The sequence below is a fragment of the Somniosus microcephalus genome, chromosome 6 (assembly GCF_052327205.1).
Source record: "Somniosus microcephalus isolate GS21.2 chromosome 6, FLI_Smic_1.0, whole genome shotgun sequence".
Lineage (NCBI taxonomy): Eukaryota > Metazoa > Chordata > Chondrichthyes > Squaliformes > Somniosidae > Somniosus > Somniosus microcephalus.
This window is the reverse complement of record NC_140992.1, coordinates 39,941,580-39,959,815: the sequence shown is the minus strand read 5'-3', so window position 1 is coordinate 39,959,815 and position 18,236 is coordinate 39,941,580. Positions and strand designations below refer to the sequence as shown.

The following is an 18,236-nucleotide window of genomic DNA, read 5'->3' as shown; positions in this document are numbered from 1 at the left end:
GTAATGGCGGCGACCCGCAGCTTCGGCACGTCTCGCTTTCCTTCCCCCCCGTTTAGTTTCTCTCCGCTGTCCTGTTCTCGAGCACCGACCGCGCCCTGTGCGCTCCACCCTCTCTCTTGTTTTCTTTTCCCGGCGACGCTGCGCGGCCCGATTTGTAGAGCCGCTCGATCGAACTTGAGCCCGCCGCAGTCCCGAAGGGTCAACGCGCTACCTGCTACCAGCACGATTCGCTGGAACCACAGTCTCTCCCGTAATTCTCCAAACACCGATGGATTCTTTGGGCGGTTGCCCTCGGTCGACGCCCGTTGCTCAGACTACAACCTTCCAGGACCTTCCTTTCAGGCGAGATCCCCGTGAGATGATGCCACATTGCAGGTGAGTTCGAACTTACTCGTCGCCACTGTAAAGTCCGCGCCTCAATAATACACGGACTTCGGGAGAACAGTTTAACAGGTACTTTACTGAACAAGAGGCAGCTTGAAACTGAAACTACAGAAGCCTGCTAGGGCCTTTTATACAGGGGTGGTCACTGCCGGTACTGCAGTCTAAGACCAGTTATTCCCTTAAAGGTACATACACAACAACTTGAATAGAAATGATCTCTATTTTTGCATTATTCCTGGGAGGGAAGAGGTTGTTTGCAGGTCAGTCTGGTTTTCAAAATAGGCTGCAATTCAACCCATTCTTAAATTGTGGGGAAATGACTCCATTGGATTCTGCTACAACCATAAGGAATTTGCAAAATTACTGTATAATTTAAAAAAATATCACATGTCACATATCACATCAATTCTGCAATGGGGATTGTGCATAGTAGGGATAAACTTCAATGAGTGATTTTGTGGAACTGTAGAAGTTTTGAAGAGAAGGATTGTGAAGTATTCCCCCAATAAAAGAGACTAAAAAAAAAGCTCCATCAAATTGTTGGATTTTTGTTCAGGTGCAAAGCAAGTGTCTCACTTTTGAACAACTGATTTATGTATTTTTGTTTGGCATTCTAGACTTAGATGAGTGCCAAGAAAACAAAGACTCTTGTGAACAGATCTGTACAAATGTGTTTGGAAGTTACAACTGCAGCTGCAACAAGGGTTACACAGTAAACTCATCGAACAGCTCCCTGTGCACTGGTAAGGTTATTGTCCGAACAAAAATAACATTTTGTAGAAGAAAAGAATGGAGAAAGCAAGAAAACCTCACTGTGTTAGTTAAACATCCTGAAATGCTTATCATTCAATTGTGTAGTGTTAGAATTAGTTTTATTCAAATTGCACTGTAGCAGTTACTTCTAAAAACTGCTGTCAATAAAGCTGGTCTGTGATTTGATTGAACCATGAAGATTACGCCATTTATTTTGTTTTTAATCATGGTCTAGTGCAATAAACTCAATGCATGAACCATTTCAGCAAATGGCCAGGGACAGAAAAATTGCACCTTAGGTAGACTGTCAGGCACCCAACAGAAACACATAGAGAAAAATCTACCTTTCCCTCTGTTCGCTTTTTGTAACATATCACACGTTATTTTGCTAGCATTTATGATGTTGTTACAAATAATGAACGGAGGTTGAAATCAGGGTTTTGCCATGTGGGGAAATCACACATCCAAAGCGACAACCATCTTCTCCTCCACAGTGTACCCATTTGTAAATCAATGCACTGTACCAGCAAATATAACTGTTGAAGCCAATAATGTATTCCATTAAAATTGAAATGAGTCTCTTATAAATCCTACATGTGAAAATACCATAGGCAAAAATGGGAAATGTATCCTATACCATGATATATATATCTCACTTCTAATAATGGATATTAGAGAGGAACAGGAGACTATAAAAGTGAACACTGTGATAGTCACTACTTTAATCCTTCTCTTTCAGACATTGATGAATGCAGTAATAATTCTACATGTCCCCAAAATGCAGACTGTATCAATTCAATAGGAAACTACTCATGTGTGTGCAAGACTGGATATGAGGGAGAGCCATACAAGTTCTGTGTTGGTATGATATCATTTCTTTTTCACTATTTAATAAGCAAGCAATAAATCTTATTTAAATATATAAACATTAATTTACAAATATAATAACATTAAAACAAAGTACATGTGAAATGTGTTATCACCACATTTTTTTTACACCATTACCAACAGCATATAATTCTGTCCATTATATAAGAACATACGAATTAGGAGCAGGAGTAGGCCATACGGCCCTTCGAGCCTGCTCCGCCATTCAATAAGATCATGGCTAATCTTCAACCTCCACTCCACTTTCCCGCCCTTAATTCCCCTAGAGTCCAAAAATCTATCTATCTCAGCCTTGAATATACTCAATGATTCCGCATCCACAGCCCTTTGGGGTAGAGAATTCCAAAGATTCACAACCCTTTCAATAAATTTCTCCTCATTTCAGTCTTAAATGGCCGACCCCTTATCCTGAGACTATGCCTCCTTGTTCTAGACCGTCCAGTCAGCCTCTCAGCATCTAGCTTGTCAATCCTCCTCAGAATTTTATATGTTTCAATGAGATCACCTCTCATTCTTCTAAACTCCAGAGATATTAGGCCCAATCTACTCAATCTCTCCTCATAGGACAACCCTCACATCCCAGGGATCAATCTAGTGAACCTTCGTTACACCGCCTCTAAGGCATGTATGTCCTTTCTCAGATAAGGAGACCAAAACTGTGCACAGTACGCCAGGTGTGGTCTCACCAAAGCCCTGTACAATTGTAGTAAGACTTCCTTACTCTTGTACTTCAACCCCCTTGCAATAAAGGCCAACATGCCATTTGCCTTCCTATTTGCTTGCTGTACCTGCATGCTTGCTTTCTGTGTTTCCTGTACGAGTTCACCTAAATCTCTCTGAACACCAACATTTAATAGTTTCTCACCATTTAAAAAAATATTGTTTTTCTTTTCTTCCTACCAAAGTGAATAACCTCACATTTCCCCACACTATACTCTATCTGTAACCTTATTGCCCACTCACTTAAACTGTTTATATCCCTTTGCAGGCTTGTTGTGTCCTCCTCACAGATTACTTTCCCACCTAGCTTTGTATCATCAGCAAACTTGGATACATTGCTCTCGGTCCCTTCATCTAAGTCATTAATATAGATTGTAAATAGCTGAGGCCCCAACCACTGATCCTTGCGGCACCCCACTAGTTACAGCCTACCAACCGCAAAATGATCCGTTTATCCCTACTCTGTTTTCTGTCCATTAACCAATCCTCTATCCATGCTAGTATATTACCCCCAGCCCCTTGAGCCCTTATCTTGCATAGCAACCTTTTATGTGGCACCTTATCGCATGCTTTTTCGAAATCCAAATATACTGCACCCACTGGTTCCCCTTTATCTACCCTGCTAGTTACATCCTCAAAAAACTCAATTAAATTTGTTAAATACGATTTCCCTTTCAAAAAACCATGTTGACTCTGTATAATCATATTTTGATTTTCTAAGTGCCCTGTTACCATTTCCTTAATAATGGATTCCTACATTTTCCTGATGACTGATGTCAGGCAAACTAGCCTGTAGTTCCCGGTTTTCTCTCCCCCTCCTTTCTTGAACAGCAGGGTTACATTTGCATTCTGTTCATCGGAAGCACAAACCATTTCCATTGTACTTTTAGGGTACAATCTATTCTCTCTTAAATGGACAGAGCAATATACTGCCATTGGTTGAGCTGTTTAATTACATTTTTCTCATAATGCAAATACTGTTGCAGGATGTCCTGTCTAAATTCATATTATACTAGTCATTGTGGGTGGCAAATTTAATTTTTTAAATGATTGCTATTTTCACAGCAAAGATAAAAACTAGAAGTTGCTCCTGAGGGACAAGTATTCTGCCTTAATTTGCAACATTCATCACAATCAATTAATATCAATCTTTATAGTCCATAAACTTAGGAATTCTGTCGCTTTCTGTCAAGGGCAGTCACTCTTACCTTACCTCTGGAATTCAGTTCTTGTGTCAGTGTCAAACATACTAGGTCAAGTATAGCATAGGTTAAAAGCAAGCTAAAGTTCTTTCTGCACTATTCCAACAATATAACTTAATCCCAGTTTAGTAGAGAACTCCCTGGTGTATCATCTTGATTTCTGTTTTATGCAGTAGTCATTCTTATGGTATTTCTGAGTAAAACTGACAATTAGTGCCAAATTTTGGACAGTTTATTATTATATCCCTTGAAAACTTGATTAAGCTTGCTGAAGTTCATTTCACTCAAGACACTTTTAACCAGGAAGCTTTTATCCTCTTATCCTGAGCTAAGTCAAACCACGCCTCAGGGATGTTCAAGTTTGTCATACTGATCAATCTCTTCATCGGAAAGAAAGATTTTCATCTTATCACGTCTCCCAAATGTCTCAAAGCACTTCACATACAACAAATTGCTTTGATGTAGTGACTGTTATTTAGGCAAGCATAACAACTACATTTTCCATCACTTAGTTTTTCAATTCTACATTACCGTAATACTGATGAGTTCAATTTATATTTAATTCCACTGCAATCACTTTATCAATTTTTTACATTTTAGTGCGAGATTTCAGTTGTCAACAATATGTTTTCTTATAATTTAGCACAATTTAGCACTGTGCAAACTATTATACTGTAGTACTTTTTGTTAATCTACTTATTCTTTCAGACGTGAATGAATGCCTTGATAGTAATGCCTGTTCGGGGAATAATTCCATCTGTACTAATACTGAGGGCTCTTTCAACTGTACATGTCTAAGCGGCTATGAAGGACCTAACTGCACAGGTGAGGAATATATTTATATACAAGACTGTACCCCTGGAAGAATTGGTCTTGTAAAAACAGTTGTTCACGTTGTCTTCCTGCTCTAAATAAAATCACTAGTTTAGTCACTTTTTATCAAAAGGTATTCATACAAGCAATGATTTAGACATAATGGGATAGATTTTCAACTTGTCACCTGGGCGTAAGACTGGAAATAAAAATCGTGTGGTTCCTATAACAGACAGTTGAAAATCTATCCAATATGTTCTCAGCGGGACAGATAATTTGCCTTTCCTCATGCCTATTCCATGCAACCTGCTCTCTGTCTCGGAGGTTCCTCTATCTGACTCCACCCATGTTTCTCAAGGTTTCTTCCCCTGCTCTATTTATGATAGAAATTATTGTTGGTAATCTTATATGAACCTTAACATGACTGTACCAAAGTTCTCTGTCTGCTATTTTAACAACGTACTTATCCATTTAAAGTAAATGAATTAATGCTTCCTTTAAAATAGTGCACACAAGCATATTAACATTGCAGACAATGGCCCTGAATTTCCGATCGGAGGCTCCCTGCAGGCGGATGCCTCCGATCGGAAAAAAGTCTACGAACTTACCTGTTGGTTCCGTAGATCCCAAGGCTTCCGATCCTGGGCCTCTCCTCTTCGAAATGCGCAGAGGCCCAGGTATCCCAGGGGCGCATGCGGTTCACAAGCGCCCCTGGGATCACGTGGGGCAGGCGAACCAATGGAAGAAGGGAATCCCCCTTCATACTTTTGACAGGTCCGTACGCGCAAAACTGTCAAAAGTGTGAATGGGGATGACTGCAAAAACGCACCAACACACTGAAATAAATAAATAAAAACCATTACATATATAAAATTAATTAAAATGCCATTTAATTAAATATTTTAAACAAAAATTTAATTTTTTGAAAAATAAATTTAAATGTTTTAAAGGGGCTAAAAAATAACTTTACCTTATTGCAAAGGTTTTTTAATGTTTAAATGATTGAAAAAAAATTATTTTTATGTTATTTTAAACTCATATGCTGGTAAGAGCAGGCCTTGCACCTGCTTTTACCAGTTGTAAGAATTTGACAGTCATTCAGCGGGCAGAAGTTGAGCAAAAAGCGTAACTCTCCACCCGCAGAGACACTTCTCCCGGGCAGGTGGATGATCTTGACAGATCACAAGTGCCGGGTTTTAGCCCATGCACTTCGCATACTTGAAACCGGGACTTGCGCGGCCCCTACGGGTGCATACACACCTCGTACACACCCGTGGAGGTCGGAAAATCCAGCCCATTAAAATGCTGCCGGCTGACTTCTCGCCTGGAAGAGGTGAGAATCGGCTGCTGGATGTGGAGATTCCAGCACCAGCACTCAGGTAAGTGTAGGACCAGAGTTCTGGGGGTCACGCGGTACAGAACGTGGGAGAATCCCGGGGCAGAAGAGACCTAAATTTTCGTTGTGAGGCCTGGAGAAGTGCTTACCTTGAATGGCCACTTAGACTTCCGATCCTCTTCTCACTTGACTTTACCTGGCGGGAAAGCCACAACAACTTCCCCACTAAAATCAGAGTTAAAATTGTGGTCGGGTCCCGATGATGTAATTGGACCCTGATCTGTATATTTCAAAAAGGAACCACCTGCTCAGAAGAGTAGGTTCAAGTTGGAGATGACAGGGTCTAGGCGGGATATCAGTGGGTAAGTCACCCAGTTAATTTTAACTGTGTACTGTCCTGGTCTCAGGTGGACAGATTAGGTTAAAAATCAGATCCCAAGTCTCAGAAATACCCCCACTTATTCTGGGTCCATGAGACTTTCCCCTCATGTAGTGAATATCCATGCCCAATATTTCTGAGATTTCCAAGCGCATCTCCGATTGCCCACCACCATCATTTGTGAATCTCCAAGATTTCCCCCTCCTTTCCATTCCATGTTTCCTAAAAACGCTCTGCCTTATAGCTGTCTACAGACTTCCCCTCTGCTCCACTCGTCTTGTCTCTGAAATTTTTCTCACGCTCTCCATGTGTATGAATCCCCCCTCCTGCCACCTTATGTCCCTAAGAACCGTCTCCACCCCATCCTTGTCTTCAAGGTCTCCTCTCTCATTCATGTCTCTGAAGTGCTCTTCCCCTCTCTGATATTTTTGCTTTTCTCCATACGTTTCAAATCCTTCCTAAACATCTCTAGTGTCATTTCTGAGATGGTCTCTGTCACAAGCCATTTGCGCCTGCTAACCCAATTTCAAATCCACCCCTATTCACTTCATGCCTCTTTCTTTTCATTGCCATGATCCCTCTCTCACATTTTCACTGCCATAACATTAGCATTGATGAATTCTGTCTAATCCCATCACTGGCACACACAATGCTGGGATATCCCTCTCCTCACAATACTTCATATAACTGAAAGAGCAAGATCAATATGGGGCCTAAATAGCGACCGTAGAGAGAAAGGCCATATGAGGTAGGACGAATAGGCTGATCAGAATTAACCAGATGATCTTGAAATCCATTACTAATGTGCTTTGGGTTGGTGTCATACTTTTGTTTCATTTTGCAAGCCTTAATATTTTTTAATTTCCTTTTTTAAATGAATACAGATATAGATGAATGCGCACAAAATCGGAGCGATTGTGCCTTGAATTCTGTATGCCTCAATACAGATGGCTCGTACTCGTGCCAGTGTAGTGAAGGATATGAAGGTTCTAACTGCACTGATATTGATGAATGTACCAAACTTCTGGATGACTGTCATAATAATGCTGACTGTCAAAACACACCGAGTTCATTCTCGTGCTCCTGCAGGGGCGGATTCAAAGGAAATGGAACATTTTGTGAAGGTACTGACTGCTTCACCGTATATTTGTTACCATATAGCAGGTTATATTAACAAACCAAATCTTTATTTTAAAGAGGCTAACACATCATTTAAAATAATGGATGACGGAATATTATACCGGTGCGTTCTGAATTAAGTTATCGTGTATTCAAAATCTTTTTATTTAAATGCAACCAACTAGAAATTTGAAACACGACTCTGTTAAGTACAGACCTACCAATCGGGACCCAACATTGTTTTTTTTTCTTAAATGAACTCTATAATGCCCACATAGGGCTAGATTTTTGGGGAGCCGTCAGGCGGGGTTTCAGGCATGTGGGGGGGGGGGGGAAATCCCGAATTTGGGGGTCCTGCCACCATCCCGCCCAAAACCCCACCCCACGTAAGTTTCAGGGGCGGCGGGTACCCGCCCCGCACTGGGACCCGCCGAAACCAGGCGGGAAGGGATTAGTGCCAATTAACTGCCTGTTAACAGGTAGTTAACAGGCAGTTTTTAGCCTAATCCCTATTTTGAGGGGTTTTGTGTGGATTTCCCGACGGCTCCAAACCACGCCAGGTTGGAGCGGCGGGCCGTCGGGTTGAAGGAGTTGGAGGGGTCGCGATGTCGGCGCTCAGGTGAGTGATGGGTGCATGAGTGTAAAGGTAAGTGTGTTTGGTGTGTCTAGAGTGTGTAAAGAACTTTTACTTACCTGTACTTACCTTAACAGCCTTTCTTCCTGTAGCCGTCGGGAGCGCATCACTCAGCCGGTACTTAAAGCTGAACGGCTGCGATCTGTGAAAAGTGACAGCCTTCAGCTTTGAGTGCCGGTGACAGTTCTAACTGAGTCTGTGCAGAATGACTCATATCAGAACTCAGAGTGTCAGTGTTTCACAGCTTCAAACAGCTGTGAGACACTGATATTTCATCTGTCAAGATCTCTTGACAGATGAAATTGCAGTCTGTGACGTCACCTGTTGCCGGGTGGCCCTTAATTGGCCTGCTGAGCCTGCCCAGTGGGCTCAACAAGGTCAACCAAGGGAAAATCGCGCGGATTGGCCGGACGTCGAAGTAGGTGGGTCAAAAACCCGAAAGGGGAAGTCCCGCCTTCTTCCCGACAGGTTCGGCAAAATCTACCCCATAGATACTTCCAAAAAACAATTTTTTCCAATAGGCAAAATATACAGCGGTCTCTTCATAGTGGAAGATAAGAGATTTAAATGCCTAGAGAATTAGGGATAGATTTTCCTTCCATTAGCTTAACTAGACGGAAAATTAGACAGGGTCACTTCTGGGCATGCGCTCCTCCCCACCCGATTTTCCTGTATTCATTGCAGCCAAGCAATCCAATAGCCCCAGGCACAGTATCAGAAACATCTACCCCTGAATCGCCTCAAAGTAGATAGATAATGGATTCAATACGGGTAAAAAAAAAATTTAAGTGTTCTGATATCTGAACCTAACTGAATCTCCTTGTGTTGCAGATATTGATGAGTGTGAAGAGGGCACTGGAAAGTGTCTTTTAAATGAGACCTGTGAAAACACCTTTGGAAATTATACTTGCAATTGCCTTACTGGATATGAAAGGGTAAATGGTTCTTGCCAAGGTAAATAACAAAAAGTCTGTTAATTTGTGTCTTAAATAAACATGTAACATAGGTATCAAAAGTTCTATAAAGAATCTTTGGGGAATTTTTACCTGAAAAAACAGGTGGGTTTGGATCCTTGGGGTAGTTTAATTGTTAAAAATCGGAATCCCGACCTGAACCTGCCTCCAATGAGGCTGGAAGCCTCTTCTTTAACCACCATTTTGTGTTTAACTGTAGCTGGTCGGGTTTTACACACATCGTAAAACCTGGCAGTTACAGCAAGGCGAGGACGGCTAGATTCAGGAGGTAAGTGCCTTTACACCTACCTCCTGGATCCAGGATCTCTGCCTAGCCCACCCCACGCAATCGGAGACCCCCCACGAGGCCTCCAATCACCTTTGCGGACCCCCCCAACCGATGATCCTGAGGCCAGCCACGATCCTCTGGTGGCCGGCTGCAATCATCCTCACCTCACCCTCACCAACCCGCTGCCCCGGAGGCCGCGATTGTCCTCACCCCTACCCCCCCCCCCACCGGCCCTGCAACGTACTCACCTCCCGTCCCCCCCGGTCCTGTGACGGCCATGATCGTCCTCACCTCCCCCTCCCGGTTCCCCAGTGAATGGCACCAGCGCCCACCCAATCCCTCCCTCTCTCCTCTGTGTGGCATTCAGACCTACCTGCCAGCAGCCAGCCAGCCTCTCCATCTGTTAAAGTCGTTCTCCCAGGTTTCCGCCAGCATCAGAATCCCCCACCCCCAACCCACCTTCCCCATGAAAATCCCGTCCTCTATGTAGGACATCATATAGCATGAGTAACAACTGCACCAGTTCTGGAAATATACTGGGACAAAACCTTAACTGGAACTTCCTGTCTTATTGATCTTATATATTCATTTCCTTGGGGTGAATTTTCATTTTTACCGTCGGGCCAGAAAGGGAGGGGAGTGGATCAGCTGCCCAATTTACACACCGCCCGATTTGCATTTTCATTGGGAACAGAAATCCGGTGTGGGACAAATTGGATGGTCGATCTGCTCCCACTTGGCATTAAAATTCACCCCGTTGTATCTAGTATGTAAAGTTATGTGTTTAATATCTTTAAAATTTGATAAATAACAGCGCTAATTTAATACTTGTGTCAGTTACAACCTTTTCAATTTTCCAATTCACAGCTATTGACAGTAGCTTGCATGCTTTGTGTATTTGTCACTTTATAAGGAGCTCTGTTGAGCAATGAGGAACCTTAATTGCTAAGCTAATTGCTATCTCGGAATACATTCTTGTAGCTTTTCCTTTTTACTTTTGTAATTAACACGTCTTGAAAATTTCCATATGGGCTGGTCACTTTTTAAGTGTTTCACCTCACATCCCACGATGCTGAACAAACATAAATATTATATAATCTAAAACTAATCTGACAAACACAAAAGAATAAGTATCAGTGCGTTATTACTGTAATATTATCCTCATACAACTAAGGCTGCTATTTTGCTGCCATTTTCATGTAACTGAAAAGGTGGCAATAAACCTTGGGAGACAGGTCAGTGATCTGCCTCCTAGGTGTAGTAAAGCAAGACATGTGAGACAATCTCCAATAGGTAGCATGGTACTGCGCAGAGTTTGTACTGGGTGTAATATAATTAAAGCCCACAATTTAAACTGCACTTTAAAAGTTCCCACGCAGGAACTTAATGAACTACTTTTCAATGCATTTAATGTTACAAGATGGTTAATACTCCCAGCTACTTATTTCTAACAAAAATTCGTCACCTGGGGGCAAAGCTCTGCATGTTTTCAAGCATACAGGCACAGATGCCTCTTCTTGCAATTGCCATTGGCAATGTAACTCGGGTCTGACAGCTGAATATAACATTCTACACATAGCAGGTAGAGACTAGTGTCTGCAATAAAACTGAACTAAATTAAAGCACAATTTTCAAAATTCCTCTGTGCTCTATTTTCCCTATCATACTTCTGATAACATTCTCCAAAGTGAGAGAGCAGCATGTCACCATTACCAGTGTTTTGGGGTTTTTATGCTAGTTATTCTCCTTGAGTTCAGCATCACTGACTACTCCTGCAAGCAGATCTCATGCCCTCTACGAACCAGAATGTGCCTTTGCATGCTCAATATTTAGGCAAGTCTAGTGGGCTTCAGTTATTGAACCGAAAACCCCTGTCATTGCATTCCGGCTTCCTGGAATATATCACGTGCTACACTTGACCATCTTGACTTCAGAAGGCAGACGATTAAAAACAATTTACTCAGACTATGGCTTAGCCTATTAACTACCAGACAAGTATATTAAATATTAAACAGGTAAAAAATGTTACTAAAATAAAAACAATAGATTTACTGTAAATACAGTAAATACATTCTCCTTGGGATGCAAAAAACAACAAAAGCTCTTTCTCGGCATTAACTGACAACATAAACAAATCCATTGGGCTGGATTTTACTCACCGACACGCGTTGGGGGTGGGACTGCTGCCTTCCGGGTTCTAGTCCCACCTCCAGAGACGTCCGACGCATGGATGCTATTTTCACCCGATTGGCATTGTTAAGCCCACCCTGCGGTTGATGACGCTTCATCTGCCGGTTTTCTTAAAGGCACATGAACCATAAATATTTGACAGATGATTTGATAGTGTTTGACAACATTGAGGTGCTGTCATACACTGACAATCACTGTACACAAGTGAGCCCTTGCACCCAGGCTCTCCAATGACTCTCTCCTTAGGATGAAACAGATGGCAGCTGCAGGTGAGGGTACAGAAGTGATCTGTCACTTCTCCCATTGAGGTGAGGCCACACAATCACTTCATAGCTTGTTACCTACAGAAAAATCTAATCACATTAAAAATGACTTTCCCAACATTTCCTTACCTCTGATACTCACCAGTGTCCCATTGCATGCTTCACACCACTTCTGCAGCTGTCATCTATACACCAACATAACAACAGACCCACAGCACGCCTCACTTACCCTGGCAGGGTTCCCCGACGTCGGGAAGCCCGCAGCAGAAGTCAAAAAATTGGAAAAAGCCTCTTAACTGCCTGTTAACTGGCAGCTAAGTGGCTATAATCCTCTTCCCGCCGCTAGGAGTCGGGTCCCTGCGCAAATCGGGGACCCGACCCCCGGGAAGATTGGTAGGAGGCTGGTTGGGAGTGGGTTCGGGACCCGCTCCCTTTTTTTTGACATTCCCAGCAAGCCCGCCTCCTCAGGGCTGGTAAAATCCAGTCCATTAACTCTGCCATGGCTGTGCACCAGCTGCCCCTGATCACTGACCACTGCAATCATTGACCTGCCCTTATCTCTGCTGGCTTCAGACAGACAGTTGTCTTGGTGCAATATAGCGCACAATATAGCTTCCCAATTCCTTTGAAGCAATAGTAGAACAAAGAACATTTTAGTAGTCAGCAATTCACAAGTTTCCTATACCACGCATATTTGCTGGTCAAAGAACGCTCCAGCACCATTTTAACCTCAACACCTATAATTGTTGGAAATCCACTTATCCAGCTATCAGGAATACTGCTGGGAAGGATGATAGCAATGGCTCTGCACTCAACAGACATTTGCATGTTAAATCACTTTTGGTTTCACAGGAACAGCTAATTTTACCCCGGTAGTTGATTTTAACAGTGTGTAACTCTGATCAGCAAGAGAGAATCCAATAAATAATCCATCGTAGACAAAAACGCTTTATTTTTGTCCTAACCAGCATAAATTCAAATCTCCCTCTACCTGGGGGGCATTACTCAAGCGCCAGTAATGAGACTGCTGTTTGTGTAGTTAAAGTGGAGTCAATGGCACGAGATGGAGGGGGTAAAAAATTAAATTGCAAAGTTCATAATACGTGCTGTAGTTAGCATAGGGAAAATTGACAATTGATTAATAACGCTCTATTCCAATCTAGCCCTGTTTGTTTTCGATTATTCAACCAGCTACGAAAAAATAGCAAACTTCTTGCACAATTATCTTGTTTTATAATTTCAGATATTGATGAATGCCAAAACATAGTGCATTGTTCCAAGAAAGGGCAACGCTGTGTTAATACTGAAGCCTCTTTTAAATGTGAATGCAAGAATGGATTTGTGAATATCAATGGAACATGCAGAGGTAAATACAGATTTTAAAATAGTTTCACCTGATATCATTAACAATCAGCAACATGTGATAAATAACATGTTGGGATTAATTTTCCTCAGGCCTGTTACACCAGTGTAAATGAATTTTGAGCCACTGGCGATGGTTCTAAACTTATTACAACTGTTAATGTGTTAAAGTTATGCACAAAGCCATAGGGCTGGATTTTGTCAATGGGGAGCTTTTGGAGGCGGGACTCCCACTTGTTGGATTTTAGTCCCACACTTCAGGGCTCAAAATAGGGATTAGCCAAAAAACTGCCTGTTAACTACCTGTTAACAGGCAGTTAATTGGCATTAATCCTCTTCCTGCCTCGATGGGACCCGGCGCGGGTCAGCTACCCGCCTCCTGGCAAGATGGTATGGGGGCAGGTTGGGCACCCGCCCCCAAATTCTGCCATTTTCCCGGCAGACCCGCCTCCAAACCTGCCTCCCCAGGGCTGGCAAAATCCAGCCCATAATGTTTCTTTGCACAATTCACAACAGGGCAGTTTTAATTTAACAGATAATTGCTGGTGCAGAAATTATTTCAGTTATTTAAAAAAATTTAATAAAGTCACATAAGTTGCTCCTTTTTATGACCCAGTCACTATATAAGATTTTGTGGATACCCATTTACTAATATTAGAAAATGTACTCTGCAGATATAGATGAATGCCTTAATGAAGAAAATAATAACTGCTCCAAAAGTCAAGGTCTCTGTGCTAACCTGGAGGGTTCATATACCTGTCAGTGTAAGGCTGGATATTCTGGAGATGGTATTACTTGCAATGGTAAGCATAAAATCACCCAAATATATGTTTTTGTGTTATTCTTTACAAAAGTTCTGGGCCTAGAAATTCGGTGGGCTTTGCGCCCAGTTACAGTCCAAAGAGGGCTTCTGCGCCAGTAGGGGTGGTAGCGCTGATTTTGAGGGCCGCGGTAATGGCGGCGGTAGCCGGTAGCACTGCGCCGGCACCGATGACGTCATCAGTGTGCGCAGTGCCCCGGTTCCGCCCCGCTACCGCCCCGACCCCCATCTTCAGTAGCGGCCGCCTCGTCCGTGGCGGCCGCTAACAACATCGGGAGACCGGGTCCTTACTGCAGCCTTAGCGGGGCGCTTTAAGGTGGAGGTGCGGCCGGCCGCTTTTTCGGCGGCCGCCTGCCCGCACCTCCTTCCCCGGCCTCCTCCACCCACCCCCCCCCGCGGCATTGCCGGCTGGTTTCCGTGGAGCCCGGCACTTCTCCGTTGTGCCGGGCTCTTTTGCCGGCACTCGCGATCGGGGCTCCGGCCGTTGCAGGCACCTCCTCCTTAAGAGAAGGAGGAGGCCTGCAGTACAGCAGCCTGCCGCACCGCATCGGGTGGCGCAGCGGCACCGGGAGTGCTGAAATTCACTTTCAGCGCCCCAAGCGGGGGCGGGCACACCCTGGAACAGCGCCCGGTTCCACTTTGGGGCGCTAAAAGTAAATATGGGACGGGCGCAACTGGCTCCGCGGCCAGCGCAAAATTTTCGGCGCAAACGAGCTGGCGGGGCTATACCAAATTTCTAGGCCCTGGTTCCTAGAAAGCAGGTGGAAACCAGGTCTAAACTCAAAAAAATATCGATTCTACCTTATCTCCATTGACAATTACCCAAGACAAGCAATGAAATAAGTCAGTTTCCAAGCAATGTAACACAACATCCATCGTGAGGATGGACACTCTTTAGATTTAGTCCACTGGCATCAAGATGTATGAAAATATAGGCATGGTGGCAATTTATCACACACAAATCTTCAAAAAGTTAGAGCTCTGAAAATTTCAGCCAGTGTCTCAGGAGTAACAAATGCAGAAGCACCATGAATGTAGCACTGTAAAAGCCATGTGTAACCATCGATCATCCTTAATTCTCCTGGAATAAATAACAATGTTATATTTCTGCATTATTCCATCAGAAGTGAATGAGTGTCTCGGTAGTAATGTCTGTTCAGGGAAAAACAATTCCATGTGCGTCAATACTGAGGGCTCTTTCAACTGTACATGTCTAAGGGGATATGAAGGACTCACCTGCACAGGTGAGGAATATAATTATATACTGGACTGCGTCCTTGGAAGAATTGGTCTTATAACAGCTGTTGTTCACATTTGACTTTCCACTCTCTATGACATTTTGCCTTCACTCATGTTATTGCAGCAACATTCAGACCATATTGGTCTCATTGATGCATTAATATAGGTGTTAATCCATTTAGAATAAATGGTCAATGGTTCCTTTAACAGAGTGGGAAAAGGAATTTAACATAAGTGCATTAAGCATAAGTACAATAACATTACAACAATAATATCTCCCTTATATCTAAGATACTGGCCCCGATATTCCTCTCTATAGTGCCTGGAGAACATCTGTTACATTGGGTCTCTGCCCCGATTATGCTTTATGGGATTTTTGGGGCCACCCCATAAAGAAAGTGCAGGGCCTGGCTCAGCAATAACTGGAGGTGCAGCATTGCAATGTAAATGAGGCAGGAGGGGGTGTTCCCGGGCCTGCTGCCTCAATTTTCTCCTAATATTATCAAGGGCACCCACTTCCAAAGGCACCTTTGATCATTGTCTGTGTCTGAACAAATAGAAGATAAAAAGAGAGAGAGAGAGAGAAAGGTTTGAAAAGCAGGAAGGCTGTGAGGACAGTCAGGTTTGCTAAAGAGAATGCTGTGAGGACTTTTGCGCCAGCTAAAAAAGTAATAATTGCTGGAGGACCAGTTAGAAGATATTCTTTTAAGTCTAGTAAGATGATCTATTGATGTAGGGAACCATGGAATGTTCTTTACTTTATATCACTACACAAAGATAACTTGTATTGATTGAGCCAAGTGAATATTATCATAACAATTCCCTCATGTAAAATAAAGCAGCTTAATGGTTTGGATACAGTTCTCTGCGGCCAAGAGCGGGAGTCCAGACGGCTGTATTGCCTGCCCAGTGCCAGGGTTCGGGACATCTGCTCTGGGCTGGAGAGGAACTTTCAGTGGGAGGGGGAGGAGCTAGTAGTCGTGGTCCATGTAGGTACCAACGACATAGATAGAACTAGGAAAGAGGTTCTGCTGAGAGAGTATGAGCAACTAGGGGCTAAATTAAAAAGCAGAACCTCAAGGGTACCTGAGCCACGAGCAAATTGGTATAGGGTAAATAAAATTAGAGAGATGAATGCGTGGCTCAAAGACTGGTGTGGGAGAAATGGGTTTCAATTCCTGGGGCACTGGCACCAGTACTGGTGAAAGTGGGATCTGTATTGTTGGGACAGTCTTCACCTGAACCGTGCTGCAACCAGTGTTCTGGTGAGTCGTATAACTAGGGCGGTAGAGAGGGCTTTAAACTAAATATTGGGGGCATGGGATCAAATTTGGGAAGATGTGGTAATTCAAAGATTAGAGACAAAGCAATAGAGAAAGGTATTAATATGGGAAATGATAAACAGACCGTGACAGGAAGGGATAGAGAGTACAAATCTAAGAGTAAATCAACAGATAAGGCTAGATGTTACAAAAATAATAAAAGGACAAAACTAAAGGCTCTGCATCTGAATGCACATAGCATTCAAAACAAAACAGATGAACTGATAGCGCAAATAGAAATACATAAATATGATCTGATAGCCATTACAGAAACATGGCTGCAGGATGACATAGATTGGGACCTGAATATTGAAGGGTACATGACATTTAGGAAGGATAGAAAGGTGGAGGGGGTGGCTCTGTTAATTAATGATGGTATTAGCACAATAGAGGGGGATGACCTAAGTTCAGGAAACCAGGATGTAGAAGCGGTTTGGGTAGAGATGAGAAATAATAAAGGCAAGAAGTCACTTGTGTGAGTGGTGTGCAGGCCCCCTAACAGTAACCACATGGTAGGATGGAGTATAAAGGAAGAAATAATGGGAGCTTGTCAGAAGGGTACGGCAATAATCATGGGGGATTTTAATCTGCATATAGACTGGAAAAATCAGATGGGCAAAGGTAATATAGATGAGGAGTTCATAGAATGTTTTTGGGATAGTTTCTTACAACAGCACATTCTGGAGCCAACCAGAGAGAAGGCTATATTAGACCTGGTATTGTGCAACGAGATAGGATTAATTAATTACCTCATAGTGAAGGTGCCCCTAGGTAGCAGCGATCATAATATGATTGAATTTTACATTCAGTTTGAGAGAGAGAAGAGTGGGTCCAACACTAGTATTTTAAACTTAAATAAGGGCAATTATGAGGTCATGAAAGCAGAGCTAGCTAAAGTGAACTGGCAAATTAGGTTAAGGGATAGGTCAACAGAGTTGCAGTGGCAGACATTTAAGGGGATATTTTAAAATACACAGAATATATACATTCCAACAAGAAAGAAAAATTCCAAGGGGAGGACCCACTATCCATGGTTAACTAAAAAGTTAAAGATTGTATTAAACTTAAAGAAAAAGCACATAATTGTACAAAGATGGGTGGCAGGTCAGAAGATTGGACAGAATATAAAAAATAGCAAAGAATGACTAAAAGATTAATAAGGAGAGAAAATTTAGAGTACAAGAGAAAGCTAGCTAGAAATATAAAAACAGATAGAGCTCTATGGATATTTTAAAAAGAAAAGAGTTAACGAAGTGAGCGTTGGTCCTATAAAAAGTGAGTCTGGGGAACTAATAATGGAAAATAAGGAGATGGTGGTTGAATTGAACAGGTATTTTGCATCGGTCTTCACAATAGAGGGTACAAGTAACATCCCAGAAATAGCTGTAAATCAGGAAATGGAAGGGAGGGAGGAACTCAAGAAAATTATAATCACCAGGGAAGTGGTACTGAGCAAATTGTTGGAGCTGCGGGCTGACAAGTCTCCGGGTCCTGATGGACTCCATCCTAGGGTCTTAAAAGAAGTGGCTAGTGAGATAGTTGATGCGTTGGTTTTAATTTTCCAAAATTC

At 42.7% G+C, this 18,236-nt stretch overlaps 1 protein-coding gene across 1 annotated transcript in view; it reads left to right on the top strand.

Annotated features, from left to right (window-relative positions):
* Nucleotides 1–18,236, top strand: part of LOC147115636 (uncharacterized) — a 144,510-nt gene that overhangs the window by 43,883 nt on the left and 82,391 nt on the right. The window contains exons 16-23 of the mRNA XM_085989851.1: nt 1,002–1,127; nt 1,877–1,999; nt 4,656–4,772; nt 7,360–7,599; nt 9,060–9,182; nt 13,167–13,289; nt 13,960–14,088; nt 15,230–15,349. Coding sequence (XP_085845977.1) covers nt 1,002–1,127; nt 1,877–1,999; nt 4,656–4,772; nt 7,360–7,599; nt 9,060–9,182; nt 13,167–13,289; nt 13,960–14,088; nt 15,230–15,349 — 1,101 coding nt within the window. The remainder of the gene's footprint in view (nt 1–1,001; nt 1,128–1,876; nt 2,000–4,655; nt 4,773–7,359; nt 7,600–9,059; nt 9,183–13,166; nt 13,290–13,959; nt 14,089–15,229; nt 15,350–18,236) is intronic.